This window comes from Nannospalax galili, unplaced genomic scaffold (genome assembly GCF_000622305.1).
Source record: "Nannospalax galili isolate Female #2095 unplaced genomic scaffold, S.galili_v1.0 scaffold47, whole genome shotgun sequence".
Lineage (NCBI taxonomy): Eukaryota > Metazoa > Chordata > Mammalia > Rodentia > Spalacidae > Nannospalax > Nannospalax galili.
This window is the reverse complement of record NW_008357641.1, coordinates 1,168,940-1,195,652: the sequence shown is the minus strand read 5'-3', so window position 1 is coordinate 1,195,652 and position 26,713 is coordinate 1,168,940. Positions and strand designations below refer to the sequence as shown.

Here is a 26,713-nt window from a genome sequence, read left to right as displayed (position 1 = left end):
ATATTATATATATATTATATTTATATTATATATATATTATATATTTATATATATATATGAAGTGTGGGATATGTAATAAGTCGAACCTTACGAAACAGCCACTCTCATTGGTCGAAATGTTGGAAATTAGCGATTTCTTATCCTTTCACATATGTAGGACGCAGAAAGGATTGGGGTCTGCGGACCCCCAAAGAGAGCAGGCCGCATAATCTTGCTAGGAAGGATGTAATGACCACCCATGTCCCCCTCCCGAAAGCACCCAAAGTTGACCCGCCGCCCAGAGCCGTTGCGTGAGTTCCTGGGGTCACACGGTCCGCAGAGAGCAGAACAGTCCCTGCGGCGCCAGGAAGCGACCCTCGGTAAACAAAGCGGTGGCCCCGGGCGCAGGCCGGCGGAGGGGGTGGGGGATATGTTGTGAATGAACGTGGGGCCCTCCCCGAAACTCCGCACCAGGCCTGCGCCGTAGGGTCCCCCGCTTTGATTGGACCGCGCCGCCCCGTGATGGACAGCGCCGCTCGTTGCGACCTCTGATTAGTCAGTGGCGAAAAGACGGATGTGAGGGTTGTTGAATGAGCAGCGGTGACTCGGAGGCGGGTCTGCGAAGTCAGCCAATTGCAAGGGAGAGGCTGAGAGGAGGGGGCGGGGCTGCGGCTGTGGAGGCAGGGGCAGCCTAGGCGGCTTCATTGTTGTGGAGAATCTTAAAGGGGCCGCGTCGCCCGGCGGGCTCCGCCGGATGGAGCCCCCCGCGGCCAAGCGCAGCCGGGGCTGTCCTGTGGGGAACGAGCGCGAGCCCGGGACCGGGGCCCGCCGCTGCCGTCCGGAGCCGCTGCTGGACCTCAGCGCCAAGCGGGTGGCCGAAACCTGGGCCTTCGAGCAGGTGAGGCCCCGGCCTGTCCCAGGCTTCCTATCCCTCCCGAGCTCGCCCCCCGCGCCCACCCGATCTCCGCCCCAGGTCCCCTCGCGGAGCGACCTTGCGATCCGCCCCCGAGGCCGCGTTTCACACCCTCGTCTCCATTCAGACCTCACTCCAAGTCCCACCTGGGGATACCTGGCTCTCCAAGCCTTAGCCCCCAGAGATCCACATTGCCCCGTTGCTGCCTACCGTCTCCCTGTCTCACCCTCCAAGGAAATGGACCCCCCCCCATCTATGCAGCCCAATTTAAGACACCCCTTTATCCTGGTGCTCCAGTGTCCAGAGCTGCTCCATCCTTTGAGACCCCCCCCTCCTCTCCAGGTGCCCCCACTGTGGGACCAGGGGACGGGTTATGGAAGGAAGGAGTCCGAGCCCTTCCCTTCTCCCCATCCCCTTCCTGCCATCTCAAGGCCAGCAGCAGAGGTAGCACCCTATAGGTGGTATGTAAGCAGGGGCCCCTGAAACCCCTTTTGGGGGGCTCTGCCTGAAGGTCCAAGGACTAGGACCCTACAGGTCTCCTTTCCTAGTCTGTATCCCCCAAGGAGCCCAAGAGAGGCAGGGGCCCCTCTCATTCCTCTATAGCCCCCACGGGCTCCTGGTCTGACTGTGGGGATGTTCCCTACTCTTCCCGAGTTAGGATGGATGGGTATGGGCTGGTTGTGGATGGAGCAGCTCTGATTCATTACAGGAAAAATCCCTCCTTAGTCATCTGCCGACTGTCAGGGAGCCAGTCACACTCCCACTTCCCCTAGAAAAGAAGAGGTGGGGGAACTGTTTGTGAGGGCCTCTCTGCCTTTCACACTCACAGAATAACCCTAAAACCATCTTCAGGGTCCACACAGACCTGCCCTGGTCCAGCCAGGTGCTAGGAAAATTCCTGAATGCTTCTGAAACCCTTTGAGAATTGTTCTCACTTTGAGGAAACTGGGGCACAGAGAGGTTGAGAAACCTGCCCAAGATTACCCAGCCAGTGACTAGCCAACACATACAGGAACACTACCTCAACCAGCTGGTTCTAGTTCCTGGAGCCCACAGTTGGCCAGGTCACCTCCCCTCCCCAGGGCCCTTTCCAGGTGACAGGCAGGAAAAGAAAACTAGAGGAATGGAGCTAGTCTTGGCAGTTGGAGCTCCTTAGCTTAGGGATCTTGGAGAGATGAATTTGTGCTTCCCTGAGCCTCATGTTCTGAGGCTGTGGCATGGAAGATGTGGTAGAGACCACTTACATAAAATGAGGGGTAAATAAATGGTGGGAGCATGTGTCATTCTGGCACTCCTACCTGCCTTCCCTTGTCCCCTCAAAGCCTCAAAGCAGCTTGTAAACAGCAAAGCCAGGATTCTATTTCAGGTTTCTAATCCACCAACCTTTTCCACAGGTAGAGGAGCGGTTCTCCCGGGTGCCAGAACCGGTCCAGAAGCGCATTGTGTTCTGGTCTTTTCCACGCAGTGAGCGGGAAATATGTATGTACTCATCGCTGGGTTACCAGCCCCCAGAGGGTGAGCAGGATGCCCGAGTACCCTTTACCCGTGGGCTGCACCTACTGCAGAGTGGGGCTGTGGACCGAGTGCTGCAAGTGGGTGAGTGAACGTCCCCCTTCTGTCGGGAGACAGAGAGTTCAGGGCAGGCCAGAGGGAAGTGACCAGGGCTGGGGACCCTCTAGACCACCTGCTCTGAGGCAAAGGTGAGCTTGGGTGAGATGCTGTAGCAATCTCTGGGTACAGCACTGGGGATGTAGAGGCAAGAGGATGGAGAGTTTGAGGCCAGCCTGGGCTGTATAATGAGACCCTGCTAAAAAACAAAACAAACCACCAAGGCTCAGGCAGTGGGGCTTGGAAGAATAAGGCCAGAAAAAGGTAAACTAGAGTGGGGATAGAGAGGACCCAGAACTTTGTCAGGAGGACCCAGGTAAGGGTAGAGGACGGAGGTAAAGCTAGTCCTGGACCTGAGGCATAGGGCTGCTACGGGGATTGGGACACGGGTGACAGTTCTAGGACTCTGGCTTCAGGCTGGGCTTGGGGACAAGATTATGAGCTGAAGGTGAAAGGCAGATGGGCTGAGGAATGAATAAATTGGCCAAGAGGTGAAGGAGGAAGGAGGGTCCCAGCTGGGGGTCACAGACACCACTCTTAACCACAGGGGGAGTCAGTTCCAGACCTCAGGCAAAGGTAGTCGGTAATGTGGTAGGGTAAGAGACCAAGGAAAGAATGATATTAAAGCTGGACTTGGTGGCCTTCACCTATACCACCAGCACTCAGGAGAATGAGACCAGAGAGTCAAGAGCTCAAGTCCAGCTTGGTCTAAATAGTGAGACCCTGCTTCAAAAAGCAAAGCAGGCTAGGCGTTGTGGCACACACCTTTATCCCAGCATTCAAGAAGCAGAGGCCTGTAAGTTCCAGGTTAGCCGGAGCTGCACAATGAGACCCTATTTCCAAAACCCAAACCAAACCAAACCCAACAAACAAAAGAAACAGAATAATGTAATGGTACACTCTAGCAGCCAGACCCAGTTAGGAGTTGGTCACAAAGATGCAGGGATAGAGGGGAGAGGGATTGTGATCTGAGGCCTAGGGTTGTGATCAAAGGTTTGCCACCATGTGAAGAACAGTAGGGTGACTATAGTAGACAAAAATTTATTGTATATTTTATGAAGAACTAAAAGGAAGGAGTTGGAAGCTTCCAAACACAGAGAAATAATCAGTGATTATGGAGCAGGAAAAGCCAATTACCCCTATCTGATCATCACCCCTCATATACGAGTATTGAGCTACCATGCTGTGTGCCACGGATGTGTACAATTATCACATGCTAATGAAGAAAATGATTAAATACAAAACTGAGTAACAGAATATACAAGGTTAAGGCCATGAGGGATGGGCTCAAGCAGGGTTTGGGGAAGAATGCAGAAGTCTAGGACCAGAGTTGGTGGCAGACCTCAGGAAGCGGAGGTCTAAGAAAGGGTAGGAGGCAGAAGTTGAGAGCTAGAGAAGAAAAGGGATTCTAGGCCTCAGGCAGTGGGCCTTAGTGAGGTTTAGAGAATGGGTTTGAAGTAGAAGGGAAGGAAGGGGCCACAGAGGCCAGTGTTTGTGGAGAGGATGAGGGAGATGAGGAGGAAAGCATTAGATCCTAGGTAGCAGGGCTTAGAAGGGAACCAGTGATGGTTGAGCCAACAAATGAATAAGGCTTGCTCCTGGCTTTCCATGACCAGCCACAGTGACCCTGGCAGCCCTGGTGCCCCTTTGCCTGGATGTGACCCGACTAGCCACAGGCCCCTGGCCACTCCTGGTATGAGGAAGCCATGCCTTGTCATGACACAGGTTGTGTTGGGCTGCCCAACCAGTCAGATGAGCCTGACAGCTGGGCTGCCCAGGGGCCAGGGAGGGGCAGGGGGTGCAGGTGCTGGCCCAGGGCCTGCCCATCATCCCCTGCCCTCAAGTGCCACAGGCCTTTGGCATCTTCCCAGGAAGTTCAGGGCTTTAAAGCCCAGCTTTAGCTATGGCAACCCAAGAACTGAGAAAAGTGTCTCAAACCTCATGTCTACAATAATAACACTATTTATTTATCATTAGACTAAGGCCAGGGGCAGGGAGCTGGCTCAGTCAGTAAAGGGCCTGCTGTTCAAGAATGAGGACCTGAGTCCAGCATCCCTGTAAGAGGCAGGAATGGCCTTGCATGCCTATAACTCCAACACCAGGGAAGCAGAGATGGATGGATCCCCAGAGCTTGGCCAGCCTGGCCTAAACAGAGAGCTCCAGGTTCAGTGAGAGGCCCCATCTCAAAAGATAAAGTGGAAATGTGGTGGGCACTCACCTTTAATCTCAGCACTCAGGAGGCAGAGGGAGATAGATTATGAGTTTGAGGCCTGCCTGGTCTACATAACAAGTTCCAGGAGAGCCAGAGCGACATAGTAAGACAGTATCTCAAAAACAAATAGGGGCTGGAGAGATGGCTCAGCGGTGAAGAACACTGACTGTTCTTGCAGAAGACCCGGGTTCGAATCTCAGCACCCACATGGCAGCTAACAACTGTCCGTAACTCCAGTTCCAGGGGATCCAACTGTCTCTTCTGTCCTCCACAGGCATTGCACGACATGGGTGCACTTACCTACATGCAGGCAATACACGCGTACACATAAAATAAATAAAAATTTTTTAAGAACCTACATGAGGAGAGTATTGTTACTGCAGGTGGATAGATGGGGAGACTGAGGCACAGGTAGAGGAGGTGACGTCTGCAGGTTTCTCAGCAGGACTGTGCATCTGGGTCATGCTGGCCATGCCAGTCTCCAGTGTGCATTTTGTTGTAGGGTTCCACCTGAGCGGGAGCATCCGGGAATCAGGGGCTCCTGGGGAGCCAGAGCACCTCTACCAGGTCTCCATCAGCTTTGACCGCTGCAAGATCACATCTGTGAGCTGTGGCTGCGACAACCGAGACCTCTTCTACTGTGCCCATGTAGTGGCACTGTCACTGTACCGCATCCGCCATGCTCACCAGGTGGAGCTGCGGCTGCCCATCTCAGAGACACTGTCACAGATGAACCGCGACCAGCTGCAGAAGTTTGTGCAGTACCTCATCAGCGCGCACCACACTGAGGTGCTACCCACTGCCCAGCGTCTCGCAGATGAGATCCTACTACTGGGCTCTGAGATCAACCTGGTTCATGGTGAGGGTACCACATGGATGTAGGAGGGTCTGAGCAGAGGGGCCATTTATCCCCGGCTTTGTTTGAAGTCAGACCTAGAGAGAGGCAGTTTCTCATAGGTATGACCCTGGAGCCCCTGAGCCATTAAAAATCAGGCAACAGGGTAAGTGTGGCACAGACCTGTCATCCCAGCACAGGGGAGACTGAGTTGGGAGTATTGAGAGTTCAAGGCCAACCTGGGCTACATAAGTGAGATCCTGTCTCAAGTTAAGAGAGAAAAACAGTCAGGCAATGGGCAAGAGCAGGAAAGTTGAACCCCAGTGGGAAGTTCCACCCAGGGGTAGGTGTCATGGTGAGGTATGGAAGGTAACAGAAGGTGTTGGAGGGAGGGCCTTGTGGCTGCCTTGTCTGGTTCTAATGGTAGAACGGTGTGTGGGTAGATGACTAATTTTGAGTTGGACAGAGGGTATAGATGAAAGAAAGACCAGCGGGCGCACACACTGGGGGCCGACCAGGTGGGTATTCTTAAAGGGCCATGTAGGAGTGGCAGGTTTGATGACGAAGAATGCTTGTAAGTTGGGGTAGTTGGGTGGGTGGACAACATGGCTGTGCAAGTCAATGGATGAAGTGGGAGGGTGGGTGAATGGGGCCATGGGATGTACACAGATGCTAGGTGGGAACCATGGGTGAGATGGAGGAGGGACTAATAGAGTGGGTGGTAAAGGGGATGGAGGTGTGGAGGAACTGGTATGGGGTAGATGAAGAGATAGATAGAAACTAGCTTGGTGGCTGGTGTTCCAAGTGAGATGATGGATGAGGAAAAATGGTTGAGTGCTGATATTTTATGGACTATGAGTTAATGGATACCTGCATGTTTCCGTAGATGAATGGATTTGATATCTAAGTGAATGGAAGGGGCTGTGGTGTTTGGGACAAGGTGAGTGAAAGGATGGACAGACCAATGGACAGAGGGATGGATAGATGGTTGGACAGATCAATGGACAGAAAGATTGATAGACAGATGGATGAACAGATGAGTGGATAGGTGGAGAGATGGATATACAGACCGATGGATTGATGGTCAGGTGGGTGGATGGATAGGTGCACAGATGGACCTATGAACAGATGGATGGATTCATGTATTGATGAACAGGTAGATGGGAACAATGGTGAATGGACAGGTGAATTGATGGATGGATGGACAGGGAAGAGTGGATGGATAGATTGATGAATTGGAAGGGAAGATGGATGGGTGAGTGGATTGGTAGATGGAGGAATGGGTGGATGAATAGATAGGAAGGATGGACTGATAAACAGATGAATGGGAATGATGGATGGATGTTAGGTAGATAGATGGATAGGTGTATAAATGAGTGAGTGGGTGGATGGATGGATGGATGGATGGCTGAGTGGGTTGTTGAACAGTATAATGGGTGGATGGATAGAGGGATAGACCAATGGATGGATGAACAGTTGGATGAATAGATGGGTGGATGGATTGTCAAACACTAGAATAGGTAGGTGGATAGATGGATGGATGGATGGATGGATGGATGGATGGATGGATGGATGGATGGATGATGCATGGATGGAGTAGATAAATGGATGGGCATGGAGTTAACGGATTCCTGGTGAGAATGGACAGATACATTGGTTGTGCTTCTTGTGGGATGGATAGATGAGTTGGTGAGGGTGTGGATGGGTAGGGAGTTGTTGGATGGTTGGATGAATAAGTGGGAAAAAGAAAAACACATGGGTGGGTGGTGCTTCTGGTGGGATGGGGGAAACATCAGGATATATTGGTGATTTGGAGGAGTGACAGATGAAAAATCCACACTTTCCAACTCCACCTCTGGCCCAATGTCATATTTTTGTGATATCCCCCTGTAGGTGCCCCAGACCCCACGGCGGGTGCAGGCATCGAGGATGCCAATTGCTGGCACCTGGATGAGGAGCAAATTCAGGAGCAAGTGAAGCAACTGCTATCCAATGGTGGCTACTATGGGGCCAGCCAGCAGCTGCGCTCCATGTTCAGCAAGGTGCTGAGGCTGGGGGTGGGCAGGGCAGGTCTGTCTGGTACACCGCACCCCTTTCTCACCACCTGACCCCCTGCACAGGTTCGGGAGATGCTGCGGGCACGGGACTCTAATGGGGCACGCATGCTGATCCTCATGACAGAGCAGTTCCTGCAGGACCCACGCCTGGCCCTGTGGCGGCAGCAGGGTGCGGGAATGACAGACAAGTGCCGGCAGCTGTGGGATGAGCTAGGTAAGACCCAGACCCAGGGTGAAGCTGTGCTACAGCTCCTACTCCCATCAGCATCTGTGCTCACACCCTTCCTCCATTCATTTAAACACTATTGAGCCCCTCCAGCCTGCCAGCCACCCTACTAGGTGCTGAAGCTCCTGGAGAGAACCAAACAGACAAAATCCTGCTCCTGTGGGACTCATATTTGGTAGAAGAAACACACAGCACTGTATGGTTAAGGGTGTGTGACTCAGTGGTTACCATGCTTGCCTACCATCCATGAGGCCCTGAGTTCCATCACCAGCATGGATGCACAGATAAATGGATAGATGGATAGATGGGTGCATAGATGCATGGATGGATGCATGCATGGAGGGAGGGAAGGAGGGAGGGAGACGAAGGGAGGGAAGGAAGGAAGATAGTATATGGGTGGGTAGATAGTTAAATGCTATACAGTTTTGACCCTTGGTGTCCTTGGAAGTCTAGTTCCCAATCCCTCAGGATACAAACATCAGTGGATGTTTAAGACCCTTACATAAAACCAAGTAGTGTCTGCAGAGAATCTGTGCATATCTTTTCTATACATTTTGTTTGGCTTTCCTTTTGAAACAAGGTCTCAGTGTAGCCCAGGCTGATATTAACATTGCTCCATGGCCAGGTATGACTTTGAATTCCTTATCCCTACCTTCACTTCCCAAGTGCTGGGATTCACCCACAGCTGGCTGCTTTCATTTGTTTATTCATTGGTACTAGAAATGGAACCCAGGGCCTCATGTCTGCTAAGCATGTATTGTACCTCTGAGCTATAGCCCAACTCAGCCCTTTTGTGCTCTTTATGTTATCTCTAGGTGACAAGGTCAGTGCCATGACAATAGTTGTCATTGTATTGTTGAGGCTGCTCTACTCCAAGGCACTGCTTTTTTTTTTTTTCCAAGTTGTTTCAATTCAATCTATGGTTGATGGAATCCACAGATGCCAGAGCCTTGGATGTAGGGGCTGAACACTTTAGATCAGGCAACAGCTCATAATTCTACAAAGCCAGTTAGTGTTTTCAGCTTTGCTGGGCTCCACCTATTGCAGCAAAAGAGCAGTCAGATACATGGGAGCCATCACACTGCACAAGCAGTGGGGAAAGGTTCACCCAGCCAGAGTGGGCGGCCCTGAGGGTCAAAGGCTGACTTATCACTTCCCATGCTGCTCATGAGGCTGGGGCCATAGGAGTCACTGGCCAGAATCCTCTGCAGGTGGACTTCGAATCATTTTTGAGTCACAAAATAATTTCCTTTCTCTTTCTTTTGTTTTTGTTTTTTCTTTGTTTTCAGACAGGGCTTTGCTGTACCGACTGACTATCCTGGAACTCACTATATAGACCAGGCTGGGGTTCAAACTCATAGAGATCCACCTGCCTCTGCCTCCTGAGTGCTGGAATTAAAGGCATGTGCCACTATACCCAGCCTTTCTCTTTGTAATATTTTTCCTCACCTTTTAAAAATTTAGACTAGCAGTAGGTGACAAATGCCTGCAAGCCAAGTACTTAGGAGACTGAGGCAGGAAGATGATGAGCTTCAAGGTAGACCCTGTCTCAAAACATACTGAGGTCAGAGGAAAGCTTTGTGGAGTTGGTTTTTCCTTCCACTGTTTGAGTTCAGGGAATTGAAATCAGTTTGTCTGGTACAGTGGCAAGTGACTTTACCTGTTGAGCCACCTCTCTAGCCCTGCTACTTCACTTTCTTACCATAACATGAGGAGACACTTAGCTGCAGCCCACGTCCAGGTTAGGATGGCGCAAGGGCTGCAGGCTGCTTGTCAAGCCTGCACTGCCATGATTGGAAATGGGTGCTGAGCCTCTCTATGCTCCACAGGGGCGCTGTGGGTCTGTGTTATCCTGAGCCCCCACTGCAAACCAGATGAGCGCGCAGGCTGGCTGCAGCTGCTTGGCACTTGGGACAAACTGAATGTGTGCCCACTGGAAGAAGGCAACTACTCCCTTGATAGCCCCAGCCTGCGGTCCACCATGATGTCCAGCACAGGTAGGAGAAGGGTCCCTGCTACCTGTTCCTAGCAAAACCATCACCACTTAGCCAGCTCTACCTTCTACTGTAGCACTGTGTCCCGAGAGAGAGTAAGAGATGAAAGGGGGCCCAGCCACCAGCTGCCCTCCCAACAAGAGGGAGCAAGTGTCGAGGGCAGAAGCTAGTGTGTCCTGAAGTGTGCTGAAACACAGTGCTTACTGGGCCACATGTTAGCAAGAGGCAGAGAGAAGGTAAGGAAGAAAAAGGGGTCCAACAGGAGAGGAGAGGAGGCTATGGACATGAGAGTGAGAAACAGATGACGAGGTGGAGGAACGGAGAGGGAGATCAAAGGACAGGCAAAGAGACTGAGGAGAGAAGGGATAGGATGGGCACAGAGACAGGAGATAGTTACTTGCTCAGTTTTCTTACCACCGTGTCATGGGGCTGCAGTGGCCACCAGACTCCCACACACCTTTGGAGAATTAACACCCATCACCTGCCAGGGTGGAGCCCCAAGTTGGCATCTGGTAGAGAACACCTGGCCACAGCTTGATCTCTTCCCCGACACTGGACCATATTGGGGGGGGCCTCTTCTACAGGCTCAGAAGATGAAGAGGAGGTGACAATCGCAAGTCCCCGCCACACTGTCTTTGGTCGTGCACTTCAAGCAGGAGAATTGCACTGGAGAGACAGCCACCTGCAGAGGATTCTGGCCAGTGACTCCTATGGCCCCAGCCTCATGAGCAGCATGGGAAGTGATAAGTCAGCCTTTGACCCTCAGGGCCGCCCACTCTGGCTGGGTGAACCTTTCCCCACTGCTTGTGCACGGGTGGACACTCTGCGTGCCCATGGTTATCCCCACAAGGCCCTGAGGCTGGCATGTGCCATAATTAACTCCCTGCGGCTGCAACAGCGACACCAGCTTGAGAGCTACAAGCAACAGAAAAAAGGTGAGCTGGCCCTGGGGTCTGCAGCCCAGGCATCAGGGAAACATATTGCCCCACAAGCAGTAGGAAAGGGGGTCTGAGTAGCACCCCTGCTTCCCCTGGAAAAATGAAACCACTGTAGGTATTTCAGACAGAAAGGGGTTTTAATGAAAGCACTATAGGATTAAAACAAACCATTGCTTAGTGGGTTGGGGTATAGTTCTGTGGGAGAATGCATGCTTAGTAATCTAGGAGGCTTTGGGTCTCAATTCCAGCAGCTAAAGATCAAAAAGAGCTCAAAAGTGTAGGGATTAGGTCAAACTGTTTACAGCAGTCTACAGCTCTCAGGGCCAGTTATCACCTAAGTTGGTGGCAGAACTCTTATTTGCACCCTGCTGATGGCCACAGAAAAAATTGCCCACATTTCATGCAAGGAAACCTGGGAAATGTAGTTTCTAAGCTTCCAGCCTCTGCAATAGCAGGAAGTACCCATCACATGTCTCAAGAATGTGGACTCAGTGTGACCAGGAGACCAGACTATTTGATGTAGAATTCACAGACTTTTAAATGTGGGCAACAAATTCAGGTGTTGGGATGGGACTCAGTTGGTAGAGTGCTTGCCTAGTGTGTACAAGGCCTTGGGTTCAGTCCTCAACACTGCATAAACCAGGTCTGGTGGCATATGCCTCTAACCCCAGCACTCAGGAGGTGGAGGCAGGAGAGTCAGAACTTCAAAGTCATCCTCAGTTGCATAGTAAATTCAAGACCCTGTCTCAAAACAAACATAAATTAAAAGCAGGGCTGGGGAGGTGGCTTAGTTGATAAACTGCTTGCTTTGCGAGCTTAAGGACCTGTGTTTGAATCCCCAGCACTCACATAAAAGTTGTACATGACAGCATGAGCATGTAACCCCACCGGCAGATCCCTGGAGCTCTGAGGCCAGTCTAGCTGAAAAGACAAGCACCTGGACATGAGGTTTTGTGAGGAGACTCCATCTCAAAAACTGGAGTAGAGGGCGATGGGGTTCTAGCTTCTGCATATGCATGAGCATACACACGTGCATACATGGATACATATGCACACATAGACACAAGCATAGGCACTTGGACACATGGAAACACATGCATATGGACAGGCACACATATACATGAACAGAAGTACATCAACACATGGACATGCACAGGCATGTGCATACACGGACACATCACACAAACATCAAATCCACCATGCACATTGAGCAAAAGGAAACAAGCTTTTGGATTTGGGGAGAAAGAAGCCACTGGTTGAGTTCCTTGGATGGTGAGGTTGACAAGTCAGGTATCAGGAAAAGAGTCATGGAGGAAATGAGCTCTGAAACCTGAACAGAGCCCAGCTCAGCCTTAGAAGCATCAGGAAAATTCCTCAGACCAGCCTGGAGGAGTCAGAACCAATTTGCATGTAACCCAGGAGAAGAGGAGGATGGAAGAGTGTTGAGTGGAAGGAACAGCATGGGCAGGAGCTCAGAGACACAGGGCATGCACTGTTGGGAGGTCAGTAGGTGGGTTCCATACAGGGCAGGCAGGTGACCACATTGGAGAAATTTTCCATTGGCCCTTGGAGGCCTCAAGCAAATGAGCCCAGCCTTCAGAGAAGCAGGGAAGAATTCAGTGTTAATAGAATAGTACTACTTTGGTTGGATGCTTGAGGAACATGAGGATGCCCACAGGGTGGCAGGCTCTGGACACTGGTCTGGGGTAAGAAAGGATGCCCCCAGAGGCCTAGGTGAATGGAGCGTCCTCTCTCCACTGCAGAACTGCTCCACAAAGGGGCTACCTGTGTCACCAACACAGAAGGCTGGGTGGGCCACCCCCTGGATCCCATTGGCTGCCTGTGCAGGGCACTGCTGGAAGCCTGTCGCCTGGAGGAGGAGACCCTCTCTCTTTACCCAGGTACTCTTCCTTCACCCCCAGGAGCCCTGGAGAAAGATCAGGACTCACTCTGTGCCAGGTACCTCTAGAAGGTTAGGTTACAAGCCTGGCTTTTAGCTGTGCACCCTTCTGTGACCAGGAGCCAATTGGCTTGGCATCCCCTCAAAGTGAGACCACCCCAGGCCTAGGTGCTGCTAGAGGAAGGGGGTCATCTATTGGCGGGTGCTTAGAGAGTTGGGGCACCCCCTGAAACTCCCACCACTCCTGTTGCCATACTTGGGGCTAGGAAAAGAGGTTCAGACTCAGCAGCCCAGTCTGTGTGTCCCCCAGATTCAGGCGTGGAGAAGCGGAAGGTGGTCTACCAGCACGTGCAGGTGCCTGGGAACCCGGGAGAGTCCTACTTGGCACTGGCTCTGGAGGTGGCGCTGCTGGGGCTGGGGCAGCAGCGAGCCCTGCCCGAGGGGCTGTATGCCCAGGACAAGGTGGTGCGCAGTGAGGAGCAGCTGCTGGGCCTGCTGGAGGATGTGGCACTGGATGAGCGCCTGGTGCAGGTGCTGCGCAAGCAGGCGGGGCTGCTGCTGGAAGGTGAGACCAGTCTGCCCTAGACAGGCTGCAGCCAATAACTGTCAAGAATGAGGCCAGCCCTGCCCCTGGACCTTAGAGGCCAACCCACTGCCACACACACCGTTCATGGGCTCCATCCCAGGCCTGGCTGGTTCTGCCCGTTATTGGCCCTATTGGCTGGCTTGCTGAGTCTCCGCCCTCTGATGCCCCTGGGAGCAGACTTGGCTCCCCTCCTCCAGACTATCTCAAGTAATTGGTCCTTCCACGCTGGTCTTGGCCCCTATCCCCACCGCAGGCATGTCTCCTCTTTCTCCCAACCTGGAGTCCCTTAGAACCCCCCTTTTTAAGGCTCCTCCACCCGAGACTGAGGTCACCCTGTCCCTGTAGGTGGCCCTTTCAGTGGCTTCGGAGAAGTGCTTTTCCGGGAGAGTGTACCCATGCACACCTGTGCCCACTACCTGTTCACTGCGCTACTGCCCCACGACCCGGACCTGGCCTACCGCCTGGCGCTGCGAGCCATGAGGTAGGAAGGGCTGAGAGGGAGGATGGGTACCTGCTGGACAAGCAGAGAGGGAAGATAGGAGGCTCAACTATGTCTGGACGGGAAGGGAGAGAGAGCCCACCTTCAGCTTCCCAGGAAGGGAGGACAGGAAGCTCACCTCTGGCTGGACGGGCCAGGAGGGAGGTTGAGGAGCCCACCCACGACTGAATGTCAGCCTGGTTGAGGAGGCCTCCGGCAGCCCAGCATGCAACTGGTCAGGTGTCTTCACGGCGGGAGAAACATATAATATAGTTGAACTTGAGGATGATCGACACACTACAGAAAAGTGTTTGAAGCACAGCCTTTTTCGTGGAGGGTTGCCTCAGCCTGCTCTGGAGACTAGCCAGATTTATCTTGCAAGAGCCAAGATTTTGGCAATAAATTGGAAAGTAGTTTCCAGTGCTGGGGGTACGACTCAGTGCAGGGCTTACCTGCACTGTATTCTCAAGTCCCAGGCATTGCACACACATGACATGGGCATACAGAATTATACATACAGAATTATATTTCTGTTCATGTTTAAATATACATATAGGGTAGTGGCAACATTAAGCCATTCAACAAACACTTGTGCTCCCACCCTGGACCAAACCTTTTTCTGGTAGTTGTAAATGCAGCAGGAACAACAGGCCTAGCTGAGGTGCCGGGAGAACAAACAGGTCAGGCATCTATGGTACCAAAATGTGCTCCAGGAAGAGGGAGATTTGGTAGAAAGCTGTGATTTCATGTGGTGGTGGGGCTTCAAGGAAATGCCCACTGAAAAACATTCAAGAAAATATGAGGTAGTTAGTGTGAGAGAGCTGAAAGGCTGCGAGAGGACTGCCCGCAGAGCCGGGGCCTCCTGGCAGGGCAGGAGCCATGATAACACCCTCCCAAACAAAGGTTTCTGGAAAATGGAGTTTCTGAGCTTCCACAGGACTGATTGGTATTTGCTGGATGTTGAAAGGTGACATAACAGGAGCAGAGCAAGAGGGAAAGGTGGTGACACAAGGACAGGGGCGTGTCAGTGCACAGGCATCCTGTCACTTGTCACAAACAGAATGATTGATTCAACCAGTTCCCAGGCAGTGGGCACCCAGATAATGTCTCATCCTCTCTGGTGGTGGTGGGTTTTATTTTTTACATTTTTATTTATTTATTTTTGGTTTTTTTTGTGAGACAGGGACTCCTTATAGTCCCAACTGGCCTGGAATTTGATATGTAGACCAGGCTGGCCTCCATCTCACAGAGATCCACTGCCTCTGCCTCCTGGGTGCTGAGATTAAAGCTGGTTTCCATCATGCGAGGTTTGTGCTTGTTTTGAAGTAGAATCTCATGTAGCCCAGGCTGGCCTCAAGCTCCATATGTAAGCTTAAGGATCACCTTGAACTCCTGATTCTCCTGCCTCCACCTCCCAAGTGCTGGGATTGCAGGTGTGCACCACCATACTTGGCTAAACACATTTTCTTAATAGCGTGGCCTGGTAGCACAGACCTGTGATCCCAGCACATATGAGTCTGAGGACCTCAAGTTCCAAACCAGACTGGCTACATAGTAAGGCACTACCTCAAAAACCTAGATAGATAGATGAGACAGAGATAGATACAGACAGAGAAGGATGGGTAGATCATGACAGATAACAGGTAAATACATATGGAGAAAAACAATTGATAGATAAGACATACATGATAGATAATAGAGATAGAAATAGTTGTTAGATGACTGATAGATAATGAATTGGTGATAGAGAGATAGGTAAATGACAGGTTAGAGATAAATAGATGTATTCTGACACCCATGAACCACCTTTTCCCTCCCCCCAGCATACACTCTAGTTTAATTACTGTTCCCTTCTAGAGTAGCACCTGTTTTTTTCCTCTCTTTTTGTGCTGGGGTCCTTCTGTGTTGCCAAGGCTGGCCCTAGCCTCTCCTCTTCCCTACCCTCAGGAGTGCTGCAGGGGCAGGTGTGGACACCATGCCTGGCATGCTTTCTACTTTTTTAGCTTCTGTGTATGATTGAAATGCTATGGAGTTCTCTATGTGCCCCTGGCTTATTTCAGTGGATGTAATCCAGTTCCATCCGTGTGGCAGAATTCTATTCTTTATTCCTTTGTGTGCATGTGCTACATTTCCAGTAGCTACTCCTTTGTCAGTGTTCACCAGGTTGTCTGCGTATCATAATGAGTGTGACTAGTGGCGCAGTGCAGGCTAGTGCCCTGTCTCTCTGATATACTAACTTCCTGTCTGTGGATTTGTGCCCACCAATGAGATTGCTGGATTATATGGCAATTCTATTTTTAGTTTTTCAAAGAACTTCTGTTTTCCATAATGGTTGAACTGATTTACATTGCCAGCAACAGCTTTTATTTTCTTTTGTTTTATTGTTTGGAGCTGAAGACCCAACCCAGGGCCTTGTGCTTGCTAGACAAGTGCTCTTACCACTAAGCTTAGTCCCCAGCCCTTCAACAGGAGTCCCTATCTCCCCATGCCAGCGTGTGTTCCTTCTCTGTGTGATGGTGCCCAATGAAATCCCAGTCACGTTTTCTCCAGTGCTAGATAGAACTCAAGGCCTTTTGCTTGCCAGGAAAGCTTCTCTACTGCTGAGCCATGCCTCTATCCCCTCACTGGAAAATTCTTGGTAGGAGCTTTACTACTGAGCCACACCCCCAGCCCCTAACTGGGGGATTCTAGGCAGGAGCAGAAGGTGTAGAGGGGGCAGCTCCAGCCTACCCTGTGCTTGCTTCTCCCCTGTCCCAGGCTACCGGTGTTGGAGACAACTATCCCAGCTGGAGAAGCGCACCCCAACCCACTGGACTCCATCATGAGCAACCGCTTCCCTCGCTGGTTCATCCTTGGCCACCTGGAGACCCGCCAGTGTGAACTAGCCTCTACCATGCTGACTGCTGCCAAGGGTGAGGGCAGTGACAGCCTTCCTCCTTGTCTTCCCTCACCGTCTCTCCCTCCCTTTCCCTCTTGCATTTCCTTCCTCCACTTGTCATTTCCGTTGTTAGTTGTTTCTGTTTCTGTTTTGAGAAAGGGTCTCACACTGAATCCCAAGCTGACCTAGAATTCACTGTGTAGCCCTGACTGGCATTGAGCTTGTCCTCTTCCCTCAGCCTCCTGGCCTGGCCCACCATACCTGCTCTGATTCTTTTACCACAGACTGTGCCACTTCTGCTGGAACACCCTTGGTGGGGCCAAGCAGCGTCTTCCCTGGTGCTGGGAAGGGTAGGGAGAGGTAACAAAACTGCCCCAAATCTTCTGCCTTGTGGGGGAAGGTGGACAACCAGCAAAGCCAGGACCTAGCATGGCTTAGCGGTAAAGCCCCTGCTTAGCATGCTGAGCTCCCTAAGCACCACAGAAACAGACAGACAGGGGCTGAAGAGATGACTCTTTTGATAAAGGTTACCATACAAACATGAAGACCTGAGTTCAGACCCCAGAACACACATTAAAAACAGGTAGGCTGGGCCAGCATGCCTTTAATCCCAGCACTCAGGAGGCAGAGGCTGGTGGATCTTTGTGAGTTCCAGGCCGGCCTGGTCTACATAGAGCATTCTGGGCCAACATGGTCTACATAATGAGTTCCAGGCCAGCCATGATTATTTGTGGTCCCAGAGCTGGGGAAGTAGAATTAGGAGGATCCCTGAGGTTTGCTAGCCAGCCGTCCTTAGCCTATTTGTGAGCCCCAGGCTACTGAGAGACCCTGTCTGGAAAAAAAAGTTGGCTGAGGGAAGAAACCCATGCTTTGCTCTTTGGCCTTCACCACACACATACTATATACATACATGTACAACGTGCTCTCACACAAGAACACAAACATATATCACCATGCAAAAAGAAAGTACTGGCACCATGCAAGAAGCTACACCAGGAGGCCTTATTCTTTTCCTGTGTGCTGGGGTGGACCCCAGAGGCCATGAGAGCTAGGCCAGCACCACCACTGAACCATGCCCCCAGCTCAAGCTGGTGGACACTTTAAAACACAAACCCAAAGGTGAGGGCAGAGTTCTGCTTGGGCTACAGTAACACTGGACCACAGGCTGGGCAGCACAGATACGGTCTCAAAGATCTGAAGACTGAAGCCCAAGAGCCAGGTGCCGTAAAGGCAGGTTTGTGGTAAGGCTTGCTTCTTAGCGTACAGTACTGCCCTTATAGTGGAGGTAGTGGGAAAGGGAAGGAAATACATTTCTTCTGATAAGGGCACTCGTCCCCTTACAAGAACCCCACCCTCCTGATCTCATCTAACCCAGTTCTCTAGCAAAGGCCCCATCTGCCACACCATCCCATCAAAGGTTTTCAACATATGAATTCAGGAGGAGAAGGGGATATGGTTTAATCCCCAGCATCTGGGAAGAACATTTGAAGCAAAGGGATACAGCTAGTACAGAGGTTCTGAAGCTGGAGCACAGCTGTGATATTTGAAAAATGAGATGACAGTAGGCTAGGGTACAGCTCAGTGGAGAAGCCCCTGTTTAGAATGCTCCAGTGAGAGACTGAGGGTCCAACTCAACAGAAGAACCCTGTGGGGTTGGAGGTATGGCCCTGTGGCAGGACACTGGTAGAGCATGTGTGACACCCTAGTTCTGTCCTCAGTGCTACAGTTATGAAAATGATAAATAGACAACCAATGTTCCAGAGCAGACTGAGGGAAATACCAATCTGGAGCAATGGTAATAATTATGGGAAAGTCTTGGGTGGGGGAATGCAGCTCCATGTAGAACACATGATTAACACACACAAGGTCCTGGGGTTGATCCCAAGGACTAGAAAACAGAAAACAGAAAGCATTCCTGTGACCTCTTAGGGTTGCCCCTTCTCAGAAACCCTACCTAGTTCCCTGCCACACATGGGCTCTGTGCTGGGCTGGGCTCCAACTGTGGCCTCTGTTCCTCCTACTCAGGAGACACCAAATGGCTACACTCAGTCCTGGGCTGCATCCAACAGAACATTCACTCCCCAGCCCTGCTCTTCAAGCTGGCACAGGACGCCTGCAAGACAGCCACACCAGCCAATGTGCCACCAGACACTGTGCTGCTGGGAGTTGCACTGGAGCTGGGCTTGCAGGTACTCTCCACTAGCACCAGGAGACTGGTACTGCCTGGGATGCTGTTGAACAGGAGCCCTCCCCCTGGGTAGGGCTAAGGGGCGGGACCCTGCTCCTGGGCAGGACTAAGAGGTGATCCTGCTCCTGGGCCAGGTAGGGGTTGCTGACATAGGAGCCATACCTCTGAGGGTGGAACCGTAGACCAATCTTCGTGTGACAGATCACCATGGGGGTCAGGGTCATAAATGAGACCCCATCTCCAGGCATGTGATGAGGATGAGGGATGTCCCAGGGAGGGCGGGATAGGGTTTGCAAGCTAGTAGATAGGCCACAAGAGAAAGCATAAGGGGATATAGGGATGGAGCGCAGTTGGTAGAGTGCTTGCTTAGCACACGTGAAGCCCTGAGTTTGAGCCTTAGCATCACAGAAACCAGGAGTGCTGGTTCACACCTATAATCTTGCCCCTCAGGGTGGAGGCAGGATGGGGGCGTTCAAGGTCATCCTCAGCTACCTAGTTGGAGGCCAGCCTGAGCTACGCAAGACCTAGTCACCTAAAGAAAAATGAGGGCTGGGGTTGCAGCTTAGTTGGTATAGAGCTTGCCTAGCATGCACAAAGCTCTGGAAGAGACCCTGTCTGCAAAAACAAAGTGAACAGGTCCTGAGAAACAATACCTGAGGTTGACCTCTGGCTTCCACATGCATATACATGCATATGCACCTTACACATGAACAGACACACAGAACCAAAGCAATAGCTTAGGATAACTTACACAATAGGATCAGTCCTTCCCAAGTACATCAGGCCCATGGGTATCCACAGGGAGTTAAATTGTCCCTAGACAGCCCTAGGAATTGGTGAGGGGAAGACAAGAACAGACTGTTAGAGAAGAAACTTGGGAGCTTACTGAAGCATAGTTCAAGGGTGGGACCTCAGAGCAGGCAAACATGTAAGGGGCTTCTGGGGTTAGTATCTACAGAGGGTGGGGCTGTAGGGCAGGTGCTTTGGGGAAGAATCTTCTGGCTTTAGGCATAGAACTTTGCAGAAAGAAGGGCTAGTTCATTCATTCTGTGTGTGATTTGTAGTGTAGGATCTGGAGTTCAAACCCCATAGCAGCAGTAATCAAGTGTTCACTGTACCCGTGCAGAGGACCTCAGCCATGTCATTTCGTTTAGCTTTCACAGTACCACCATGGAGTGAACAGTATCTTTGTTTTTTGTTTGTTTGTTTGTTTGTTTTTTTGGTGGCATACTTGGTGGCATATATCAGGAGGCAGGGACAGTCAGGTCTTTGTGTATTTGAGGCTAGCCTGGTCTAATAGTTCAGTCTAGCCAGGGCTTCTCAGTGAGGCCTTGCACATGTATGTGCAAGTACCTACAGAGTCCAGAAGAGGACATCTGATCCCCTGGTGCTGGAGTTACAGGCGGTTATAAGCTGTGTGATGTGGGTCCTGGGAACTAAACCCTGGTCCCCTTCAAGAGCAGCAAGTGCTCTTAACTTCTGAGTCATCCATCCAGTCCTTGGATGGATACTTTGATTTTGGTCTCACAGTATAGCCTAGGCTGGCCTCAAACTCTTAATCTTCCTGCCTTAGCCTCCTGATTTCTAGGATGACTTGTGCCCCACTACACCAATCTTAGATGCTATTTTGTGTGTGTGCATATTCATTCTTGCACATGTGTACATGTGTGAGGAGGTCAGAGGTCAGCCTCCAGTGTTGTTCCTCAGGTACCATCAACCCTGTTTTTGACATAGAGTCATCAGCCTGAAACTCACCAAGTAGGCTAGGCTGGCTGGTGAGTGAGCACCTCCCTAGTGCTGGGATTACAGACACATACTACCATGCTGTGTGTGTCTGTGTGTCTGTGTGTGCGCGCACATGCATGGGGTTGCCTACACAGGCCAGGAAAGAGGGTGTCAGATCCCTTGGAGCTGGAGTTGGAATGTGAATGCTAGAAATCAACTCTGGTCTCCTGAGAAAACAACACTTAATTGCTAAGCCATCTTTTTTCCCACATGAGTTCCAGGGATCAAACACAGGTCTTCATGCTTGTGTGGCAAGTACTGCATTGATTGAGATATTTTCCCAGTTCATTTTTTTTTAAGATTTTTTTTAATTTTAAAAAAATATTTTTTTTAATTTTATATTTTATGTGTATGTAGGTACATGTGTACCTACATGTATTGCCTACATGTAGGTAAGCGCACCCATGTCGTGCAATGTCCAAGGAAGACAGAATAAGCTGTTGGATCTCCTGGAACTGGTGTTACAGACAGTTGTTAGCTGCCATGTGGGTGCTGGGATTTGAACCTGCGTCTTCTGCATGAACAGCCGGTGTTCTTAACCACTGAACCATCTCTCCAGCCCCCTATTTTTTCTTTTTTTAAAAAAATATTTCTTTTTATTTTATGTGCATGAGTGTATTGCCTGCATGTATATAAGGGCACCCATGTCCTGCAGTGCCCACAGAAGTCAGAAGATAGTGTCAGATTCCTCTGGAACTGGAGTTACAGACATTATTAGCCAATATGTGGGTGCTGGAAATCAAACCTGGGTCCTCTGCAAAAGCAGTCAGTGCTCTTTAACTGCTGTGCCATGACTCCAGCTCCAAGATTTCTTTTTTTTTGAAACAGGGTCTTCCTGTAGCCCCAGCTAGTCTGGAACTTGCTGTGTAGACCAGGCAGGCCTCGATCTCAGCAATCCTTACCTACCTCTGCCTCCTCCATGCTGGGGTCGAGTGCTGGAATCAAAGATATATGCCACCATGCCTGGCTTTTTTTCAGATTTTATTTTAAATTCTGTTGGGGGTCATATATGCATGTTTGTGCGGGTGCTCACAGAGGCTAGCTAGCTAAAAAAGGACATTGGGTTTCCTGGAGCTGGAGTTTTTAATCCCTATTTTGTAGAGCAGGAGATGGAATTGAGAACCTCTTCCTTGCCTCCCTGGGCCCCTCCTCCAGTGAAGGGCCTGATGCCGCCCCCTTCTCCCTCTGCAGGTGATGCGAATGACACTGAACACCATGACCTGGAGGCGCAGAGAGATGGTTCGCTGGCTGGTCAGCTGTGCCACAGAGATTGGTGAGCACCTGGAGGGGATGTACCTTCACCTGCAAATTCTGGTCTGGAAGAGGGCACTGACAGGCATGAGAATGGGCCCTTTCTGGATTCCAGCTTGAGCCAGTCTGGGTGTCGGGGTGATGGCGGTGGGGGGAACAGAGGTAGATAAAGCTGGTGCTGGAAAGGCTGAAACAGGACTGGGGTGGTGGGCTCCAGACAGCAGCCTCCCCACAAGGTTTCCACTCTGGCCACCCACCCTAGCCTCTTGGAAAGAGAAGCCATTCTCAGCCACAGTGGCACAGTCCTGCCCATTCCAGCACTGGGGAGTTGGAGTCAGAAGGATCCCAAGTTCAAGGACAGCCTTGGCTGCATAATGAGACCCTGTCTCAAACTCCAAGGGCTAGGGATGTGGCTCAATGGAAAAGCAATTGCTTGACAGGGACAAGTCCCCCCCCCCCCATTTCATCTGTAGCACCTGCAGGAAAAAAAAGAGTGGGGCCAGAGCTCATTTGATAGAGTGCGTGCCTAGCCTGCATCAGGCCCTACATTCTGTCCCAACACAGGGGCACATGCCTATAATTCCAGCACTTGGGAGGTGGAGGCAGGAGGATCAGAAGTTCAAGGTCATCCTCAGCTCTATAGTTAATCTAAGGGGCTCCTGTCCTGCATGGTGAAGGAGTGGTGGGTTGCAGGGGTCTGGGGTAGATCATCTTGATCAGACCCTGCCTCTGACCCTGAGAGTGGTTCCTGCCTGTCCATCTCCAGGCTCCCCTGCACTGATGAACATCATGCAGAACTGGTATTCCTTATTCACCCCGGTGGAGGCAGCCACCATCGTGGCGGTGACAGGTACCACCCACACCACTCTGCTGCGGCTGCAGCTGGACACTCCGGGGCGGGAGGAGCTATGGGCCTGCGCACGCACCCTGGCACTGCAGTGCGCCATGAAGGACCCCCAGAACTGCGCTTTGCCAGCCTTGACGCTGTGTGAGAAGAACCACGCGGCCTTTGAGGCAGCCTACCAGATCGTGCTGGATGCAGCAGCCGGTGGCCTCGGCCATGCACACCTCTTCACAGTGGCACGCTACATGGAGCACCGTGGCCTGCCACTGCGGGCCTACAAGCTGGCCACACTAGCCTTGGCGCAGCTCAGCATCGCCTTCAACCAGGACAGCCACCCTGCCGTCAACGATGTGCTGTGGGCTTGCTCTCTCAGCCACTCGCTGGGCCGGCAGGAACTGTCAGCCATCGTGCCCCTCATTATCCGCAGCATCCAATGTGCACCGATGCTCTCCGACATCCTGCGTCGCTGGACGCTCTCGGCACCGGGCCTGGGCCCACTGGGGGCCCGCAGGGCGGCCAAGCCTCTGGGTGCCGACAGGGCACCTCTCTGCCAGCTCCTGGATGCTGCGGTGGCTGCCTACATCACCACCAGCCACTCTCGCCTCACTCACATCAGCCCGCGCCACTACGGGGACTTCATTGAATTCCTGGGCAAAGCCCGAGAGACCTTCCTGCTGGCCCCCGATGGGCACCTGCAGTTCTCGCAGTTCTTAGAGAACCTCAAACAGACATACAAGGGCAAGAAGAAGCTGATGCTGCTGGTGCGAGAGCGGTTTGGATGAGGGGCTGCAGGGAGCAGAGGCCTGGGGCCTCCCCCAGCCTGCCTCCCTGACACCAGAGGCCCTTTGGGCTTTTCAGTATTAAGTCAGGGAAGGTAGAAGCAGGAAGTGGTACCCTGACATGTGTGTGCCTAGGAGTGTGCAGACATGCGGGAAATCTGAAGCCATACTGCCACCTAGTCGCCTGGAAGGGGGTATGTGCCTAGGCTCCCCACAAGCTCTGACTCCCCCAAATTCACAGGTTAACTGGGGATTCCAGAAGGGCTGGGAGGCAGAACTTTCCTGAAAGTAGTCCTCAAAGTCAGTGTAGCAGAACCTCTGCAACCCACCCAGGTGGCTGGGGAGCTTCACATTAGGGCATCTAAATAACTTTGTTCTCCCTCACCCACTGCTCAGGGGTCCTGTCCCACTGTCCTGTGTTCTCTGCTCATGTGGCCCCTCTGCTCATGTGGCCCCGCACAGACCAATGCTTTACCACCACTGAAGGATATCAAGAGGTTTCAGGCCTCAGCCACATACCTCACCCCTGAACCCCATGTCCGGCCAGGACCCCCTTTCTCTTGGGCACCAGGGTCCCAGAGTAGGTTAGAGGTGGCTCTCCGCTGCCCTGCCCCCACCCTCTAGTCACTGGATACACAACTCAGGAACCAGGCAAGGCTGTGCCTTCCAACCTGGTGTGGGGGACACAGGCAGCCAGCCAAGGACCCTATCTTGTCTTCCCGGTTGTTCTATCCCTCCATCTGTTTCCCCTCTTCCCTTTCAGCGGTTCTGTTAAGCTCCCTCCTCTCCCAGGCTGCCCTTCTACCCCTGCCTTGGCCCACGGAGGAGGGACTGAGAGTCTTAGTCCCAGTCAGCCCTGTCTTCTCTTGTTTGTTAAGGAAAAAGTTGACGTCATTTTGTAACTTTTTTTCTATTTATTGAATTGTATATTGTATTCCCTTTCCCCCCCGTTCCTTTTTTTTTTTTTTAAGAGTGAACACAACTTCCTTTTGACATTTTGGGTCTGGGATGCATTTGCACACACCCAGGGCCAGGGTTCCAGTGACTAAAAGATCCAGCCCATCTCCCTGGGCCCTGCTTCCAGCGCTAGCGGGGCAGCTGCCGCTGGCTTCCTCCCGCGCACCCCAGAAACAGCGTGGGGCAAGGCGGCCGCAGCTTGCTGGTCTCCGCCGGCCGGTCCCATTTTGAATGTCTGGGGAAGGCACACCCAGCTCAGAGGCAGCCAAGTTCACCCCTACCGGTCGCCGGGAACTGCCGCCCGGCTCCGGACACCGCCGCTGTGGGCCGACTCGCAGTAGCCGACCCCGGGACAATAGTCCGGGTGACGCACGGGGGCGTGGCCATTGCGCGTCTGGGCTCCAGGTGACGTCGCCTTGGTTCTCCTTTCCCTGGCTCCTGGGAAGCGGGTTCTCCGCGGCCCTTAGCGACTGGAGGGCGGATGGCCTGACGGTCTTTGTCCGAGCGAGGACAGGTCGCTAGGGGGCGCCGTAGCAAGGGGGCGGGGCTCCGGTGGCGCTCGGCGCTGTCCTTTGCTCTAGGGAGCCAGTCGCGGGCGGACCACCCTCGCGGGTCCCACACCAACTCACACGCTCCTCATCGCTGCCTGAAGGCCTGGCATGTGGAACAGCGGGCCTGGAGAGCACCGCATCCGCCAGCGGCCCCAGCGACGTGCTGCTGGGGTCTGAGAAACCCGTTTCTGTGCCTCGGTTACCAGTCATGCACATGCTCCCTCGTGGAACTGGGGTATCACTTGGGTTCCCCAATCACAAATGTACCCGCTTAGGCCTGGTGTCTCCATATCATACCTCAAAACCAGAATCTTTCCACCCGCCTACCCTCACACAACCCAGACCTGAATTATCCCTAGGGTCCCAGCCACCTCCAGATGTCAATGGCCCCAAGACCTTCCAGTTGCCACATCGCGTGCACATACACATCCCTCAGGGTCAGGACACCCTCAGACCTTTCCAAGCACAGGGTGCCCTCTCTAAATAAGTTTCTGTCGTCTTCCAAGAGGCAGGTGGATCAAGGTTAGAGATAGGTGAGACCAGAAGCCCAGGGTGCCAGAAAACAGTCATGAGGACTGAACACTGTGTATGTCCAACCCCAGGCTCTAGACATAGGGAGAATGGCTTCAAGTTCAAAATCACCCTGGTCTACATGGAGAGACCCCCGTCCCAAAAGGGAGAAAAAAATAAAAAAGCCAATACTGCAGAGGTGGGAGGCACAAATGAGGAGACCAGACCTTCAGGAATGAAGCAATGCAATTTTCATTTAATTGGAAAACAGGCATAGCACTCAATACAGGCCCTGCCCCTCTGCCCCTATCGTGGGTGGGAGGGCACTAGGCCAGCCACCTCAGCCCAGTGCCAGACAGCCTGCATCCCATCTGATTTGGGGATAGCCGGCAGATATTTAATTCTGGAGACCAAACTAAGGAACACAGAGACCACACCAGGAGAGGGCCTGTTTCCTTCCCGGGCTCATGTAAACCTTGCTCTCTGCCCCATATGTGGGGCAGTAGTCTTGCCCTCCTTCCCAAAGTAGAAAGCTGCAGGCACCAAAAAGGGCCAGGCGTCCTGGGTCAGGTCAGGCCAGCTTTGTTCCGGAAGCTCGGAGTTGACATTTAACGGTCAGGGGGCCCAAGACAGCTTCCTCTTGGGTAACTGGCTGCAGGGCAAGTGCTGGAGGGGGCTGGACCCTACCAGGCTTTCAGGCCTCAAGGGGACATAGTCTGCTTTTTCATGCAAGGACCACCCATTCATCCACCTGTCTCTTTGGAAACAGCACAGCTCAAGGTATGGTCATGGGGAGGGTCCCCAAGGAAGGCTTAGAGGGGGCCTACAGCAGATAACTGAACCTAGGAGGACTGATCACTGGTCCCAGGTCCCTGCTGCATCCAGATCTCTGCAGGGGTGCCGGCTCCCAAGGGGCTGGACTCCTGTTCCTGCTGAACTGAGCCAGTGCACTAAAACCAACTGTGTTTCAGCTCAGTAGGCACAGGAGGCAGAGCCCGGGGAGAAGCAGCACTGGAGCAACCAGGTGGAAGGGCAGGGTGGGCAGCAGCAGCCAGAGAAGATGTGGACCCAGGGGGCGGAACTTAGCCACTGTGAACATGACTTGGTGTGGACCCTGCTCACAAGCAGCTAAGCCCTGCTCCTTGAGCCAGCTGTCATGACGGCCTCTGTCACCCAGCTACCAGGGTGGCAGGCATCTGCAGCAACAGCTGCCCCCGGAAGGCAGAGCACAGGGTCAGTTGGAA

At 52.3% G+C, this 26,713-nt stretch overlaps 1 protein-coding gene across 1 annotated transcript; it reads left to right on the top strand.

Annotated features, from left to right (window-relative positions):
* The first annotated feature begins 688 nt into the window (after window positions 1-688).
* Window positions 689-26,200, top strand: Zswim4 (zinc finger SWIM-type containing 4). Its single transcript, XM_008855432.3, has 14 exons — window positions 689-877; window positions 2,287-2,488; window positions 5,215-5,571; window positions 7,441-7,589; window positions 7,668-7,818; window positions 9,660-9,827; window positions 10,409-10,759; window positions 12,526-12,663; window positions 12,973-13,227; window positions 13,594-13,729; window positions 16,484-16,638; window positions 18,630-18,793; window positions 21,769-21,850; window positions 22,595-26,200. Exons 1-14 carry the CDS (start codon window positions 734-736, stop codon window positions 23,452-23,454), a joined length of 3,312 nt encoding a protein of 1,103 aa, XP_008853654.2. The 5' UTR covers window positions 689-733; the 3' UTR covers window positions 23,455-26,200.
* The last annotated feature ends 513 nt before the right edge of the window (window positions 26,201-26,713 follow it).